Genomic DNA, 15,700 nt, shown 5'->3' on the forward strand with positions numbered 1-15,700 from the left:
AGTTTTGGCTCTGACATGTACTTAAGTACAAAGTAGCCATTACTACTACCTGTTTTAGTGTCATGCTGGTAACTGGACCTCACATCATACAAGTATATTAATTAGGACTGTCAATAGTGTTGCCAGCTTCAGCAAAGGAATATAAGGGACAAACCTAAAACTAAAAAATAAAGGACATTATAAGAGACAATCAAAATATTTGTACTGTACCACCTAGTGTATGTCATTTCAGAGTTTGCAATTAAGTATGTGTAAAAAAAAAAAAGAAAGAATTAAATGCTTCTCCAATATCAACCCAGGTTTTTTTGTACCTATTTATGTAAAATTGTATTCCTTTTTATTAAATTTTATATATCCTTATTACATTTTATTTATCTTAAATTTTATGTTGACCCTTGGGTCCATCGGTTGGTCCCTTCGATAGGTCTCCATGGACATGTGTTGTTTGATGTCGCAAACACCACCATGGCTTACAGAAAAATCTCTCCAACATAATTGTCAATTCGCTATGTGCATATTTCCCCGGACCTCTCCAAGCCATGGGTTCTCTGTCTCCCATTCTGATTTAGATTTCTGTAAACTTTTTTCTTTCTTCTTTTTTTTTTTTTTTTTACAAAGGGGACTAGTTGCCATCTTGAGCTACTCCTTGTACAGATAAACCTCCCACATCCATGCTGTAGCTTAGCTAGCATCCAGGTAACGTAGCAACACCCAGAGACAGAGAGCTCTCTGTCAGGAGCACACACTTGTAGACATGCACAAACAGACACACAAAAACACACACACACACACACACACACACACACACACACACACACACACACACACACACACACACACACACACACACACACACACACACACACACACACTCTCTTGTACATATACAGTGAGGAAAATAAGTATTTGAACACCCTGTTATTTTGCAAGTTCTCCCACTTAGAAATCATGGAGGGGTCTGAAATTGTCATCGTAGGTGCATGTCCACTGTGAGAGACATAATCTAAAAAAAAAAATCCAGAAATCACAATATATGATTTTTAAACTATTTATTTGTATGATACAGCTGCAAATAAGTATTTGAACACCTGTCTATCAGCTAGAATTCTGACCCTCAAAGACCTGTTAGTCTGCCTTTAAAATGTCCACCTCCACTACATTTATTATCCTAAATTAGATGCACCTGTTTGAGGTCGTTAGCTGCATAAAGACACCTGTCCACCCCATACAATCAGTAAGAATCCAACTACTAACATGGCCAAGACCAAAGAGCTGTCCAAAGACACTAGAGACAAAATTGTACACCTCCACAAGGCTGGAAAGGGCTACGGGGAAATTGCCAAGCAGCTTGGTGAAAAAGGTCCACTGTTGGAACAATCTTTAGAAAATGGAAGAAGCTAAACATGACTGTCAATCTCCCTCGGACTGGGGCTCCATGCAAGATCTCACCTCGTGGGGTCTCAATGATCCTAAGGAAGGTGAGAAATCAGCCCAGAACTACACGGAAGGAGCTGGTCAATGACCTGAAAAGAGCTGGGACCACCGTTTCCAAGGTTACAGTTGGTAATACACTAAGACGTCATGGTTTGAAATCATGCATGGCACGGAAGGTTCCCCTGCTTAAACCAGCACATGTCCAGGCACGTCTTAAGTTTGCCAATGACCATTTGGATGATCCAGAGGAGTCATTGGAGAAAGTCCTGTGGTCAGATGAGACCAAAATAGAACTTTTGGGTCATAATTCCACTAAACGTGTTTGGAGGAAGAAGAATGATGAGTACCATCCAAAGAACACCATCCCTACTGTGAAGCATGGGGGTGGTAGCATCATGCTTTGGGGGTGTTTTTCTGCACATGGGACAGGGCAACTGCACTGTATTAAGGAGAGGATGACCGGGGCCATGTATTGCGAGATTTTGGGGAACAACCTCCTTCCCTCAGTTAGAGCATTGAAGATGGGTCGAGGCTGGGTCTTCCAACATGACAATGACCTGAAGCACACAGCCAGGATAACCAAGGAGTGGCTCTGTAAGAAGCATATCAAGGTTCTGGTGTGGCCTAGCCAGTCTCCAGACCTAAACCCAATAGAGAATCTTTGGAGGAAACTCAAACTCAGTGTTTCTCAGCGACAGGCCAGAAACCTGACTGATCTAGAGAAGATCTGTGTGGAGGAGTGGGCCAAAATCCCTCCTGCAGTGTGTGCAAACCTGGTGAAAAACTACAGGAAACATTTGACCTCTGTAATTGCAAACAAAGGCTCCTGTACCAAATATTAACATTGAATTTCTCAGGTGTTCAAATACTTATTTGCAGCTGTATCATACAAATAAATAGTTAAAAAATCATACATTGTTATTGCTGGATTTTTTTTTTTAGATTATGTCTCTCACAGTGGACATGCACCTACGATGACAATTTCAGACCCCTCCATGATTTCTAAGTGGGAAAACTTGCAAAATAGCAGGGTGTTCAAATACTTATTTTCCTCACTGTATTTATTATGTCAGTGAGGCAAACATTTTTATACTGAGATTTAGGTAGGTTGTTTTATTTATGTGTCTGTAAAAAGAGGAGAGAGAGAGAGAGAGAGAGAGAGAGAGAGAGAGAGAGAGAGAGAGAGAGAGAGAGAGAGAGCGCCCCAGTCTGTTTTCTTTATTTTACAAAAGTGTTGTTATTATGAGTTTATACAAATGAAAGTAGACCCCTAACAGATCCGAATGCATTGCATGCATTTAAAAAAGAGTAAAGGTAGTTTCAGCGCTATGAGGAAAAAATTACACAAAACGCGCCAGCGCGTTTGTCGACCCCAAAGGGTTAATTGTGTACATCATTGCAGATGTTGGTGCTGATTTAAGACTTGGTGGTGGACTTTTATATGTATATAATTATACAGTAATCCCTAGCCTATCGCGGGGATTTCGTTCCAAACGCAAAAATCAGTGAAGTGGCAACCTAATATGGATACAGTACAGTATACAGAATACCTGTATATCTTAAGGCTTTATAAAACCGTCTCGACGCTCTTATTAACCTTTCCTCTGCTCTTAAACACTTTCAATATTCTCAAACCTACGTAATCTTAACATATAAAACTCTATATGGGTACTCCCTAGTGAAGCTGAGCCAAGCAAAATAACGTGATACAGCGAAAAATTAATACATCTGTGGTGTGTGAGAGCCAAGAAATGATACACCAGTAGAAGGTGGAAAAAGCCACGCAATGACATGAAATAGGTTGATGGACTGAAAACGGCACACAGTGAGAAGAAAAAATATTGATCGTCACGAAATAGATTAAAACTTAAGTTAAGATTATTTAAGAATGTAGGAAGTAGAAAGTGAGATGTTTGTGCAAAGTGAAAGTAAAAAGTTGTCCGAAAAAAAAATTGTGAAGTAAAGTACTGATTCCAAAAAAATCTACTTAAGTACAGTAAGGAAGTGTTTGTACTGTATTACTTCCCACCTCTGGATTAGGCTAGTTATCACCTACATATATATTTTCAATATGTATGTATGTTTTAAATATGTATATATATTGGATGATCAAAATTGTACAGATTTGCCACACAAATCCTCATCCAGGAAATGAGGAAATTTTTTCACTTGAGCTCTGGATCAAACAAGAGACCTTAAAGCTCTAGGCAACAATATCCACTGCTTTCAGAATGTTCAGAAATGTCAGATCCTGTACAAAAAATAAACTATAAATATTTCTAAGATAGAATAAGATGTGACAAATACCAATGCATTCATAAGAAACCCAGTATGCACAATGAGTTAAAGCTGTTTTTAATCTACAACAGGGCTGGATGGAGGGATGTAATTTCGCATCCCCTAAGTGCGAAATCCTAAACTCTAAAACTCGCTTTACAAAGTAAAATGCAGTTTCATGTACAATGTGAGTGTTTGTATGTACATGATCAAACTTTCATATTTAATATATCGGAAGTTATTGTTTCATGAGGGTTCTGAAACTTTGTGTCATGCTTTTAGGGAAGTAGTTCACAAAGTCATGTTGTTAAGGGAAAGCAGGTGAAGTAGAACCTTGGGTGATGTTGAGTGTTGAAAAGAACAGCAGTTGGGTTACATTTGTCACACATTCTTTGTCTTCTAATTAAAACCAGACATGTGCTATAGCTAAATGTATCATTAGAATTAAATTATGGCATTGTGAATGTTGCAGTCCAGCTAATTGAGTTTGATCCCATGCAATGAAGCAGTGTTTACATATATATATACACACACACACATACATTGAGGCAACATCACAATGTGTGCTGCAGTCACACAGACTGTGGTCCTCCACCTGACATGCTAAATTAGGTCCTTACAACACGGCCCACATTTTTACATTTTTAGACAGACTACACAACATTGTAACAGCAGAAGAACACATAGATGCAGAGCAGATGAAATACATTGTTATCTGGGACAATATACAGTGAGGAAAATAAGTATTTGAACACCCTGCTATTTTGCAAGTTCTCCCACTTAGAAATCATGGAGGGGTCTGAAATTCTCATCGTAGGTGCATGTCCACTGTGAGAGACATGATCTAAAAAAAAAATCCAGAAATCACAATGTATGATTTTTAAACTATTTATTTGTGTGATACAGCTGTAAATAAGTATTTGAACACCTGTCTATCAGCTAGAATTCTGACCCTCAAAGACCTGTTAGTCTGCCTTTAAAATGTCCACCTTCACTACATTTATTACTGTAATTGCAAACAAAGGCTACTGTACCAAATATTAACATTGACTTTCTCAGGTGTTCAAATACTTATTTGCAGCTGTATCATACAAATAAATAGTTTCAAAATCATATATTGTGATTTCTGGATTTTTTTTTTAGATTATGTCTTTCACAGTGGACATGCACCTACGATGACAATTTCAGACCCCTCCATGATTTCTAAGTGGGAGAACTTGCAGAATAGCAGGGTGTTTAAATACTTATTTTCCTCACTGTATCTTCAACCAATCTGCTCTGGTCCAATACTGGTTTCATGATCATTCACAATTTTCACTCAAATACCTCCCACCATACTGTCCCTTATTTAACCCGATTAAATACTTTTTCCGGCATAGCGGTTGAAGGTTAATGATCTCCAGCCCTATGTTAGGATACCCCTCATTCCAGCACTGGAGGAGGCCTTTTACCTAATTGATGCAGGGTCAGTGCAATGATGGATTTGCCATGCAAGAAAATGTCGATGAAGTGTTATGGCAAGATCCAGAAAGGCGAAAAGATGGTTAGGGGGTTTTTCTTTATATATATTTAATATCATGTTTTGTTTTTCATGTACTATATTGGATTTAGAATGTTCTGATTTCCAGTGAAAAATGCAACCTTGGAAAATTCATGGATGAACTGAATGGCTTAACAATGTGGAGAGAAATAAATATTTTCATTAATATGCAGTACTGGTCTTGTGTTTACTGTTTGGTCAATATATTAATGTACTTTAACAATATCTTAAAAAAAAAAAAAAAAAAAAAACCCAGAGTATATAAATAGCAAATTAAAAGTTTTATAAGTGTTTAAGCTTGTAAACAGCAGTGTGTAAATGAATCAAACAGAATCCTATTGTATTAATCTTGTGTGTTCCATACGGTCTACGGTTTTGTTAAATTATAGTAAAGTTTTAAATGAAGTGTTTCATTTTGCAAGAGAACTGAGGTGCTTTGCTCTTTGTGTGTGTGGGTGTGTGAATTGTGTGTAGCGTTTTGACAAAAAGAGTCTTGTATTTTATATGGTGCTTAAGCTATCGTAAAAACAAAAACTGTAATGTGGCATTGTTAATTTTCTTGAAATTAAACAAGACACAGAGCAGAGACACTTTGGACAGTTTATTCAATTTCTCCAGCTATCACCATCTCAAAAACACCATTTCTCCTGGCTAAGGATTTCCTTTTTAAAGGATTTGTATTATTGGGCAGATTTTACATAATGCTTTGCAAAGTTTCTTTTCTGTCTTCTAACTCAAAAAACATAATACTGAATGCACTTTTAAATATCAGTATATATTTTTTAAGTACATTGCATAAACAAAAATAAGTGACATAGAAAAGTGAGTGACATTTTATACAAAATACCAAGAAACACTGATATACGTGTTATGTTTTCAACCAAATTCAGGTGAAAGTTTGGGTGCCTTCGGGGAATTTTTCCTTCCCACTTACTTTTAAATTGTTTCAAATTTCTCATGCAACAAAAGGGACTCTTCTGTCTCACGTGGTCTTCACTGTAGTCTTATCATGCAGGAATGTGCAGGTAAATTCTCTCATGTTTCTCATTCAGGGCTTCCGTGTTCCCACAGTCTATCTCTGTTTCATAGGGAGGAAATAAAAAGTAAACTCTGAGCTCCGTAGTTAGGATTGTAAGCTCACTTCCAGGTGGCCGTGACTGGACGCGCACTGCCAGGTTTTGTGCTCTTCGACGCGAGTGACTGACCTGAGCGACTCCGGAGATCACGATCTGTATTCTCACTCATAGCCTGTTCCTCATCATAACTGAGAAAGACATAGAAATATTAGATGAGTACAGCATGTTTCATACATACAAGTTGCACATAAATGTATGTTATATAAAAATAAGTGACAAATTCGGGGGGAAATTCTGTCTTTGTTATACGTTTTTGATAGGAGTAAACTGTAGATTCCAAAGAAACCCCACATGAACACAGTCAGAGCAGCAAAACTCCACACAGTCAGTAACAGGGGCTACTGTTTGTTGTGTCAAAGAGGTATATAGGATACTGTATATAGGCACTCCACCTATGGACCTTCTGATATTTAAACGTTTCAATATATTATTGTGCATTTATGCCAGCGTGATAAATACTGTGATTTTCACTATGGATGTCAGCAAGACATTATTAAAAACATGTAAACATGATACATTTGATGCTTTCTGTAATCTATCATTTTGCTGATGGTTGCTAAGGACTGACCACATTCTGTGCACCCTCAGTGGAGAAAGAAGCATATACTCACAGAACTTGGTAATTGCCAAGAGCTTCTTTAGGTGGGTTACGGTTCCATCTGCAGTCAGGGATCTCTCCGTTTGGGGCAACAATGTTGAGTGTGTCATTGATGAGATTGTATTTCAGAATGCGATCATTTGCAGTGCTGGAGGTGAGTGAAGGGGAGGCATTTACCTGTTTTACACACACACACACACACACACACACACACACACACACACACACACACACACACACACACAAGAGTAGTGATTGAAAGAGTTAGTAAGCATATTGATTCAGATGTGTTTTGTCATGTCCTCTTTTGAACTAGGAGGTTATCTACAGGAAATGTTTTACACCCACCAGTGGTGTAAAACATTTCCTGTAGATAACCTCCTAGTTCAAAAGAGGACATAACAATACCCACATACACACCCAACTTTATCACTAGGCCCTAAAGAAAACCATGAACCTCTAAAAGAGAACCTCCAACCACCACAACCGATATAGCTGCAGATAAACTGGCACAAATACATGGCACATACCCTGACTTGTAACACAATATTTATGGGATTTTCCCACTGAATTGCTTATTACTGTAAATACTGTAAACACTTAGAAAGTGCCAGGTCTGTGCTTAAAATAAACTCCATCATCACAAAGCTGTAACTGACCAATAACTGCTTTTACACGCATCTGCAGTAAAACATTTTGCATGTCTGATCTGTGATAAAACCCTTATATGCAGCCCTTATTTGGCTTTACACTTGGCTTATATAACATTCATTTGTTTGTAGACCACTATATATATATATATATATATATATATATATATATATATATATATATATATATATATACAGTGAGGAAAATAAGTATTTGAACACCCTGCTATTTTGCAAGTTCTCCCACTTAGAAATAATGCAGGGGTCTAAAATTGTCATCGTAGGTGCATGTCCACTGTGACAGACATAATCTAAAAAAAAAAATCCAGAAATCACAATATATGATTTTTTAACTATTTATTCGTATGATACAGCTGCAAATAAGTATTTGAACACCTGTCTATCAGCTAGAATTCTGACCCTCAAAGACCTGTTAGTCTGCCTTTAAAATGTCCACCTCAACTACATTTATTATCCTAAATTAGATGCACCTGTTTGAGGTCGTTAGCTGCATAAAGACACCTGTCCACCCCATACAATCAGTAAGAATCCAACTACTAACATGGCCAAGACCAAAGAGCTGTCCAAAGACACTAGAGACAAAATTGTACACCTCCACAAGGCGGGAAAGGGCTACAGGGAAATTGCCAAGCAGCTTGGTGAAAAAAGGTCCACTGTTGGAGCAATCATTAGAAAATGGAAGAAGCTTAACATGACTGTCAATCTCCCTTGGACTGGGGCTCCATGCAAGATCTCACCTCGTGGGGTCTCAATGATCCTAAGGAAGGTGAGAAATCAGCCCAGAACTACACGGCAGGAGCTGGTCAATGACCTGAAAAGAGCTGGGACCACAGTTTCCAAGGTTACTGTTGGTAATACACTAAGACGTCATGGTTTGAAATCATGCATGGCAGGGAAGGTTTCCCTGCTTAAACCAGCACATGTCCAGGCACGTCTTAAGTTTGCCAATGACCATTTGGATGATCCAGAGGAGTCATGGGAGAAAGTCATGTGGTCAGATGAGACCAAAATAGAACTTTTGGGTCATAATTCCACAAAACGTGTTTGGAGGAAGAAGAATGATGAGTACCATCCCAAAAACACCATACCTATTGTGACGCATGGGGGTGGTAGCATCATGCTTTGGGGGTGTTTTTCTGCACATGGGACAGGGCGACTGCACTGTATTAAGGAGAGGATAACTGGGGCCATGTATTGCGAGATTTTGGGGAACAACCTCCTCCCCTCAGTTAGAGCATTGAAGATGGGTCGAGGCTGGGTCTTCCAACATGACAATGACCCGAAGCACACAGCCAGGATAACCAAGGAGTGGCTCTGTAAGAAGCATATCAAGGTTCTGGCGTGGCCTAGCCAGTCTCCAGACCTAAACCCAATAGAGAATCTTTGGAGGGAGCTCAAACTCTGTGTTTCTCAGCGACAGGCCAGAAACCTGACTGATCTAGAGAAGATCTGTGTGGAGGAGTGAGCCAAAATACCTCCTGCAGTGTGTCCTGTCCTACAGGAAACGTTTGACCTCTGTAATTGCAAACAAAGGCTACTGTACCAAATATTGCCATTGACTTTCTCAGGTGTTCAAATACTTATTTGCAGCTGTATCATACAAATAAATAGTTAAAAAATCATACATTGTGATTTCTGGATTTTTTTTTTAGATTATGTCTCTCACAGTGGACATGCACCTACGATGACAATTTCAGACCCCTCCATGATTTCTAAGTGGGAGAACTTGCAAAATAGCAGGGTGTTCAAATACTTATTTTCCTCACTGTATATATATATATATATATATATATATATATATATATATATATATATATATATATATATATATATATATATATATATATATAAAAATTTTTTTAATTGAATGTGTCTTAAATATAGTTAGATAGTCTAGTATTTTATATGAGTGTATATATATATATTATACATAAAAATTGATAATTAGCAGATTACTACATGTTTTTTGTGTATTAATAGTATGAATTTAAGTCTCACAGCACAGTCAAAAAAATTTTTTCCCATCAGAAAAACAGAATTTTGAAATATTTAAAACAAAGACAGAAATGTTGAGTATCTTGAATATATAACATTTCCCTCATGTCTAATCTCTTCTACTGAAGCACCTGTTCAGATGACATGGCGATAAATTAAATTAATTAAAATTTTTGCACAAACGTGTGGCATCGATGCCGGCCAGAGTGCTAGCATTAACGCAAAAAGGTGACAAACCAAACACTTAGAAGCTCAGTTATGTTAAATAAACATTCATTATTCTTATGTATTATTTCATGAGGTAAAATACTTTTGTCTACTTGTCCTTTTGTACACAAGTCTGAGTTCCAGGACATGTTTTAACAATTCAAGGTCGAGTGTATTTTAGGGAAAACATGACATCACTTCTTCATGACATCACTTCAAGTTCTAATGCTCAGGACACAATACTCACCTCAATAAGCCACGGCTTCAACTTGTCATCAATAATGATGTCATACCCGTAACATTCAAAGCAGTGTTTGTCATTGATCATAACAGGCTGTGGAAAACATAAAGCATTAGGTATTTTACCATAAACATTACACATAAATGCTGTACTCAAGGAGTCATAGCACTTCACATTACATATGTGCAATTTCCTGTTAGTTAATTTCCTATTGTGAGTGCAATCAAAACCATGCAAGTAATTTAAATATCACAGATGTACAGGATTCTGTCAGGAAAAGTCGAATGTTCAGTTTAGATAAGGTGTACATAGTCTGAATCAGGATTTGGAACCTGCTAGTAAATGCTCATTGTGCTTGTACAAACATTACAACACGTGACTCTGACATAGAAGCATCAATTAATAGTATTATATACAAACATCCGCTATGGATAAATGTGGACTTTCCACACATACTACTGCACCACTGTGCACAGAAAAATGCTGAGTCTTAACCAATGCATTTGTATTATGACATTAAAATCTTGAAAAAAAATATGACAGAAAAACAGAGCAATATGATTGACACATTATATTTTTTTTGCTGCTTCGGCTTACATTGGACTTGAAATATTAAATTAGAAGTTTAATTCAAGAATCATATGTTCAAGGTGAAGAATGTCAGCTTTATTGTGAAAAGTTTTACAATTAACCTCGAACCTGTGATTGTAAGACTAAAATCCTATCCACATAATTCAGCCTTAAACAACAGCTGAATGATGAAACGAGCAGAAATTATGGATCCAGGAGTTGAACGAAAATCACGCAGATGAAGCACTGATTAGATTTTATGTCAAATTAAAATAATTTTACAAACGCGATGCCATTTTACCCAAAACAATCTAATAACAATAGTGTTAGCTACTTCTAAATAGTATAGTGAAGATAAATAAATATACTTAAATGGTAAAATATACATGTGGGTGTGTCTGTGGGTTCACTCACAGCCACAGCTTTGAGGGACTGCACCACAATCCAGTGGATCTGGTCAAAGAGATGGTTAGTGACTTCCTTTCCTCTGGTGCTCTCCAGATACAGGCGCAGGTTGCTGACTGTCCATTTACCTCCGTGAACAGGATTATAATCGTCCTGTAAATGTTTTAGGAATACAAAACAACAAGTTATCGTGCGGTTTTAGGGTTGATTTATTTTCCAACATTTTCTTCTTTTTTTTTTATGACTTTAACACGTCCACATCACATTTTGTTAAACCATTTATTGTTGCATGTTAATGTAATGGAAAGTTCCATGACAAAATGTAGTCACTGTTATCATGTTTATTGTAATGCTTATAAACAATAAAGCCCTTCACCAGCCTCTCTTTCTTCTCTCTCTCTCCTGTGATAAAAGTCTCTGCATACACCGTTTCTATAGACACAATAAAGCCTTAAAACTAGTGTATTTATACAAAATTAATTATTTAAAAAAATAAGTGGTGTTATTGTAGCATAAGCATGAATCTCCAGTCAGGTTTCAGGTATAAGCGTATGATCACAATTACATTATTGTGCAGCATTGTGCTTATTTGACTGCCTGTAGTTATTTACATTTTCCACGACACACACTAACTAATGGTAAAAGGAATCTTCCAAAGCATGTTAAATGGACAAAAATTACCACATAGGAGTAAACACATGCAAACAAACACAGACACCTTTTCCTATCGACATGATACTCACCCCATGTTTCTGAATTGCCACATTTGTCAGATGAACAAACATGTTATCCAGTTCACTTGTACTGGGTGTGTACTTAACTGTGCAAAATCGACAAAAGCCGAGTTCATACCTGAAAAAGCAAGCATAACATCATAAATATACACACATCCGGTTTTAAATCATTTGCTATAAAACACTCGTTACAGATATCTAGGTGTCCTGGTCAATACTTACATGTAACACTTCAGTGGCCGGTAGGTTGTGACAAGAACATACAGACGCAAATCAAACTTTTTCCCTCCAATCAACAAAGGATTATCGATATACAGCGAGATCACATACGCCTCCTTTCCACTGTTAGCTGTCAAGAAACTGAAGACAAAAATGGGAATTTTCACATCCGAAAGCCTACATCCATATTGATTAAACGCACAAAGGATTTGTATCTTTGTATGCAACAGTGCAGGTTCACACCTAACCACAAATAAGAAAAAAAAAAAGGTTAATGAATGATTATCAAAATATTATAACTTTTAATTACCCACAAGAGTCTTTCTGTAGTCCACATAACTAAAGGTGCATTTTAGCACCACCAAGTGGTAGATATGTATACGCATAAACACACACACACACACACACACACACACACACACACACACAAACACACACAAACACACACACACACACACACACACACACACACACACACACACACACACACACACACACACACACACACACACACACACACACACAGCACCCTTCATCATACATATATGGACAAACGTTTGGGAAACCAGACTTTCCTAGACATTCAATTGTATAGGATGTATTTGGATGTTGTAGCTTGAAATGTTCACTTTTTTTAAACTAGGAGACACAAACCTGTATGACACTACTCCTGTGCACAAAGCCAACTACATGAAGGTGTAATTAGTCAAAGGTCTTAAGTGGCCTACTATCGAGCTTTAATCTCAATCCTATTGAACAGCCTTAGAATTAACTGGAATGCTGAACCCAGGCCTTCTCACCACATCCTACATCAGTACCTGACTTTACTAACTCCCTTGTGACTAAATGAGCACAGACCTCTACAAGCACACTTCAAAATCTACTGGAACATCTTCCCAGTAGAGTGGAGGTTATTATAAAAGTTTTCACAAAATTTTGTCCATATAGTGTATTTTATATATATATATATATATATATATATATATATATATATATATATATATATATATATATATATATATATATATATATATATATATATATAGATAGAGGCATCGCTGGCTGTCAGACTGGATGATGGATAGACAGACAGACAGACAGACAGATAGGTGCCATGTGACTTTTTTTTACACCCCTCCCTGTTTGTAACTTACGTGGAAGTGCGACTATCCCGTGACCATTTCTTAATTTGGGAGAGTTTATTGATAAGGAAGATGCCTTTTCCCTGAGCCTTTCCACAAGGCTTCATAATCCACGTGCTGGATGGACTCTTACGGAATTCCTCTACAAAAAGATTGTAGTCCGCTGGGAGCATGAACGTCACCGGCACAAAATCTGTCCATAGTTGGGGAAAAAAAAAAATAAAAAAGACATAAGATGCAGCCGTGTATCGAATTTGACAAACCAGACTTGTGTGCAGACAAGCTGTTAAAAGTACCCAGGCAAACATATTTCCCATTCTCATCTTTCTCAGCAAGAGGGCTGCTCTCCTTCTCCAACTCCTTTCTGTAGCGCTTAATGTTCTTGATCATTAGATCCTTCCTTGTCAGCTCATAGTGGTTTGGGAAGTGGTTAACCATCTGATCATCAGATAGGCGATATCCCGTGTCAACGCTGAACACATTACGAATAGTCTGGATACTCATCCTACAGAAGACATATTCAATCAAGACCGAAGTGAGCTTTATAGGAACAAACTCAATATTTCTCGTTTTTTATGCAAAACAGGTAAAAAAAAAAAAGGAAAAATCCACTGTGAACAACCTGAATGTCAATATTTATAATCAATCATAATTCTGCAAAAGATCTATGATTAAATTTAAACTTAATGTCTGATCTGATGATAGTGATTAATTCCGTCTAATTCTCTAACTTAATCATCTGTAGTTTCTCCTCAAACAGATCAGGTTCCAGAGTTTCAACTTTCATGCTATTACATTCTCCAACATGCACATCATTCCACACAATTCAATGATTGCTGACTCCACCGTTTATATGTAGGATTTCTTGCTAATATTCAGTGGTGAACAAAGTACACAAACCATGTACTTGAGTTAAAGTAGACACTAGTAGATACACCAAGTCAAATATTACAGCAGTAAAAGTGCTCTCGTATAACGTTTACTTGAGTAAAAGTAAAAAAAGGATTTGCCTTCAAATGTACGCAAGTATCTATGATTTTTTTTAATGGCTATAATGTTCCTATTATAATTTATGTCACAAGACTCTATTCAGTTTATGTAATGAGTCAAACTGATATCTATTACAATTATCATGAGCCCAAAACCTTTTTTTCAACCACTTAAAACCAAATCGCCCAAATAAGACCACAGGTGTTGTGGCAAATTGGAGTTTCTTCCATCATTTATTCCTCTTAAAATGTTCTGCTTGCTGTTGAACTGACACTAAACTGTATGTTCGTGATGAGTAGATACCACCAATCAAAACAATTTGAAAACAGAGAGCTCTACCCTGATTGGTGGCTTGCTGCACGCTTTACCAGTTACGATTTTATCCGTCCTTAAATAAAAAAGAACGGCTGATTTTGCAAAATTTAGATGAGGATATTTGACTTTGAAATGTACTGAGGTTAAAGTCTTCCCAAATGGATCTACTTTGCTAAAATTGGTGTGTGAAAGAAGATTTTGCTGTTGTCTTTTCAGCAGGTAAAGAACACCATCTTGTGTATAAATGGATCAGACTTTTCCCTTTAAAACAGCACTTGAAATTTTCCCTTTAGACATCATGGTGGCACACACCTACTATCCTTATAGAAATACAGATCAAAAATAATAATAAAAAAACAAATACAGCACCAACCAACAAAACAGCACCAGAATCATTAACCAAGATCATAAATATTTAAAAAGAAATATATCTGAGGTATGTCAGGTTCAAGTGTAAAGATATAACTATTGTCTTGCCAGTAAAAGTTCCAGTCTTCGGTGTCGGTCACTTGGGTCCATCCTCTCTTCTCAAAGTTGTTGACAAGCACAGATTTCTCGATGTCAGTCACCCACTTCACCTTACCAGCCATCACGCCTCCTTTAGGGATGAACAGGACCTTCTCCTCATTGCATGGGGCAAAAAGATGACTTGCCTCCACCCATCAAGAATCTGTCCTGAAGATCATGAAGAACTTAAGTGCAACACACACACACACACACACACACACACACACACACACACACACACACACACACACACTTCTGTCATCCAGGATGCCACTTTTACAGGACACTTACAGTTCAAGGCCGGTGCTGCATCCCAGCTAGCAATCTAGCAGCAGCACCAGCATGTGAGCTTTATAAAAAACTGGATTAAAAATGTCCTCACCTGCTATCAATGTCTTAAACATATCCGAATCTTCAATAACATTTCGCGATTATTTTACGTTTTAAACATCGTTTTCTGGGTTTGCAATGAAATTACAGTACAACACACAAGCTTTCTGGGTGGAGAAAGTCCATGGCAACGAATCTAGCATAACAGGCATGCTGTAAAATCCCGCCTCCCAAGCCTTATGATTGGCTGATAATAATTCTTCCTATGCTATGATTGGCTATTCTCGTGCACACTCATGACAGGAGCTGGATGTCCATCACAAAATATCAACGTAAAAGTAGCGCACTTTTCAACTTCCACAAAACACAGGAAAGGATTTTTTCTCAAA

The 15,700-nt window shown here is 37.4% G+C and overlaps 2 protein-coding genes across 5 annotated transcripts in view; both read right to left on the reverse strand.

Annotated features, from left to right (window-relative positions):
* The window catches only part of cct2 (chaperonin containing TCP1, subunit 2 (beta)), a 92,053-nt gene extending 85,632 nt beyond the window's left edge, over positions 1-6,421 (reverse strand). Inside the window, exon 1 of the mRNA XM_083528552.1 lies at positions 6,410-6,421. The gene's annotated coding sequence lies outside the window, so the exon portion shown is untranslated. The remainder of the gene's footprint in view (positions 1-6,409) is intronic.
* ttll1 (tubulin tyrosine ligase-like family, member 1) lies at positions 5,838-15,535 on the reverse strand. 4 transcript variants are annotated; one of them, XM_083528600.1, is made up of 10 exons: positions 15,364-15,535; positions 14,952-15,149; positions 13,466-13,674; positions 13,182-13,362; positions 12,031-12,168; positions 11,818-11,926; positions 11,084-11,227; positions 10,106-10,192; positions 6,999-7,162; positions 5,838-6,515 (listed from the first exon to the last, which is right to left on the reverse strand). In XM_083528600.1, exons 2-10 carry the CDS (start codon positions 15,062-15,064, stop codon positions 6,389-6,391), a joined length of 1,272 nt encoding a protein of 423 aa, XP_083384726.1. In that variant the 5' UTR covers positions 15,065-15,149; positions 15,364-15,535; the 3' UTR covers positions 5,838-6,388. The 4 variants fall into 4 exon arrangements, with proteins under 4 accessions (XP_083384726.1, XP_083384725.1, XP_083384727.1 ...); XM_083528599.1 differs by having other exon boundaries at positions 14,952-15,166; XM_083528601.1 differs by having other exon boundaries at positions 15,273-15,535.
* Positions 15,536-15,700: the final 165 nt, after the last annotated feature.

This window comes from Silurus aristotelis (genome assembly GCF_946808225.1).
Source record: "Silurus aristotelis genome assembly, chromosome: 24".
NCBI lineage: Eukaryota > Metazoa > Chordata > Actinopteri > Siluriformes > Siluridae > Silurus > Silurus aristotelis.

Excerpts from the sequence above, each read along its gene's own strand:
- ttll1 (XM_083528600.1), bottom strand. The coding sequence starts at position 15,064 with ATGGCTGGTAAGGTGAAGTGGGTGACTGACATCGAGAAATCTGTGCTT. Across the intron at positions 13,675-14,951 it reads GAAGACTGGAACTTTTACTG|GATGAGTATCCAGACTATTC; the intron begins GCAAGACAATAG and ends TGTCTTCTGTAG. Across the intron at positions 10,193-11,083 it reads AGTCCCTCAAAGCTGTGGCT|CCTGTTATGATCAATGACAA; the intron begins GTGAGTGAACCC and ends TGTTTTCCACAG.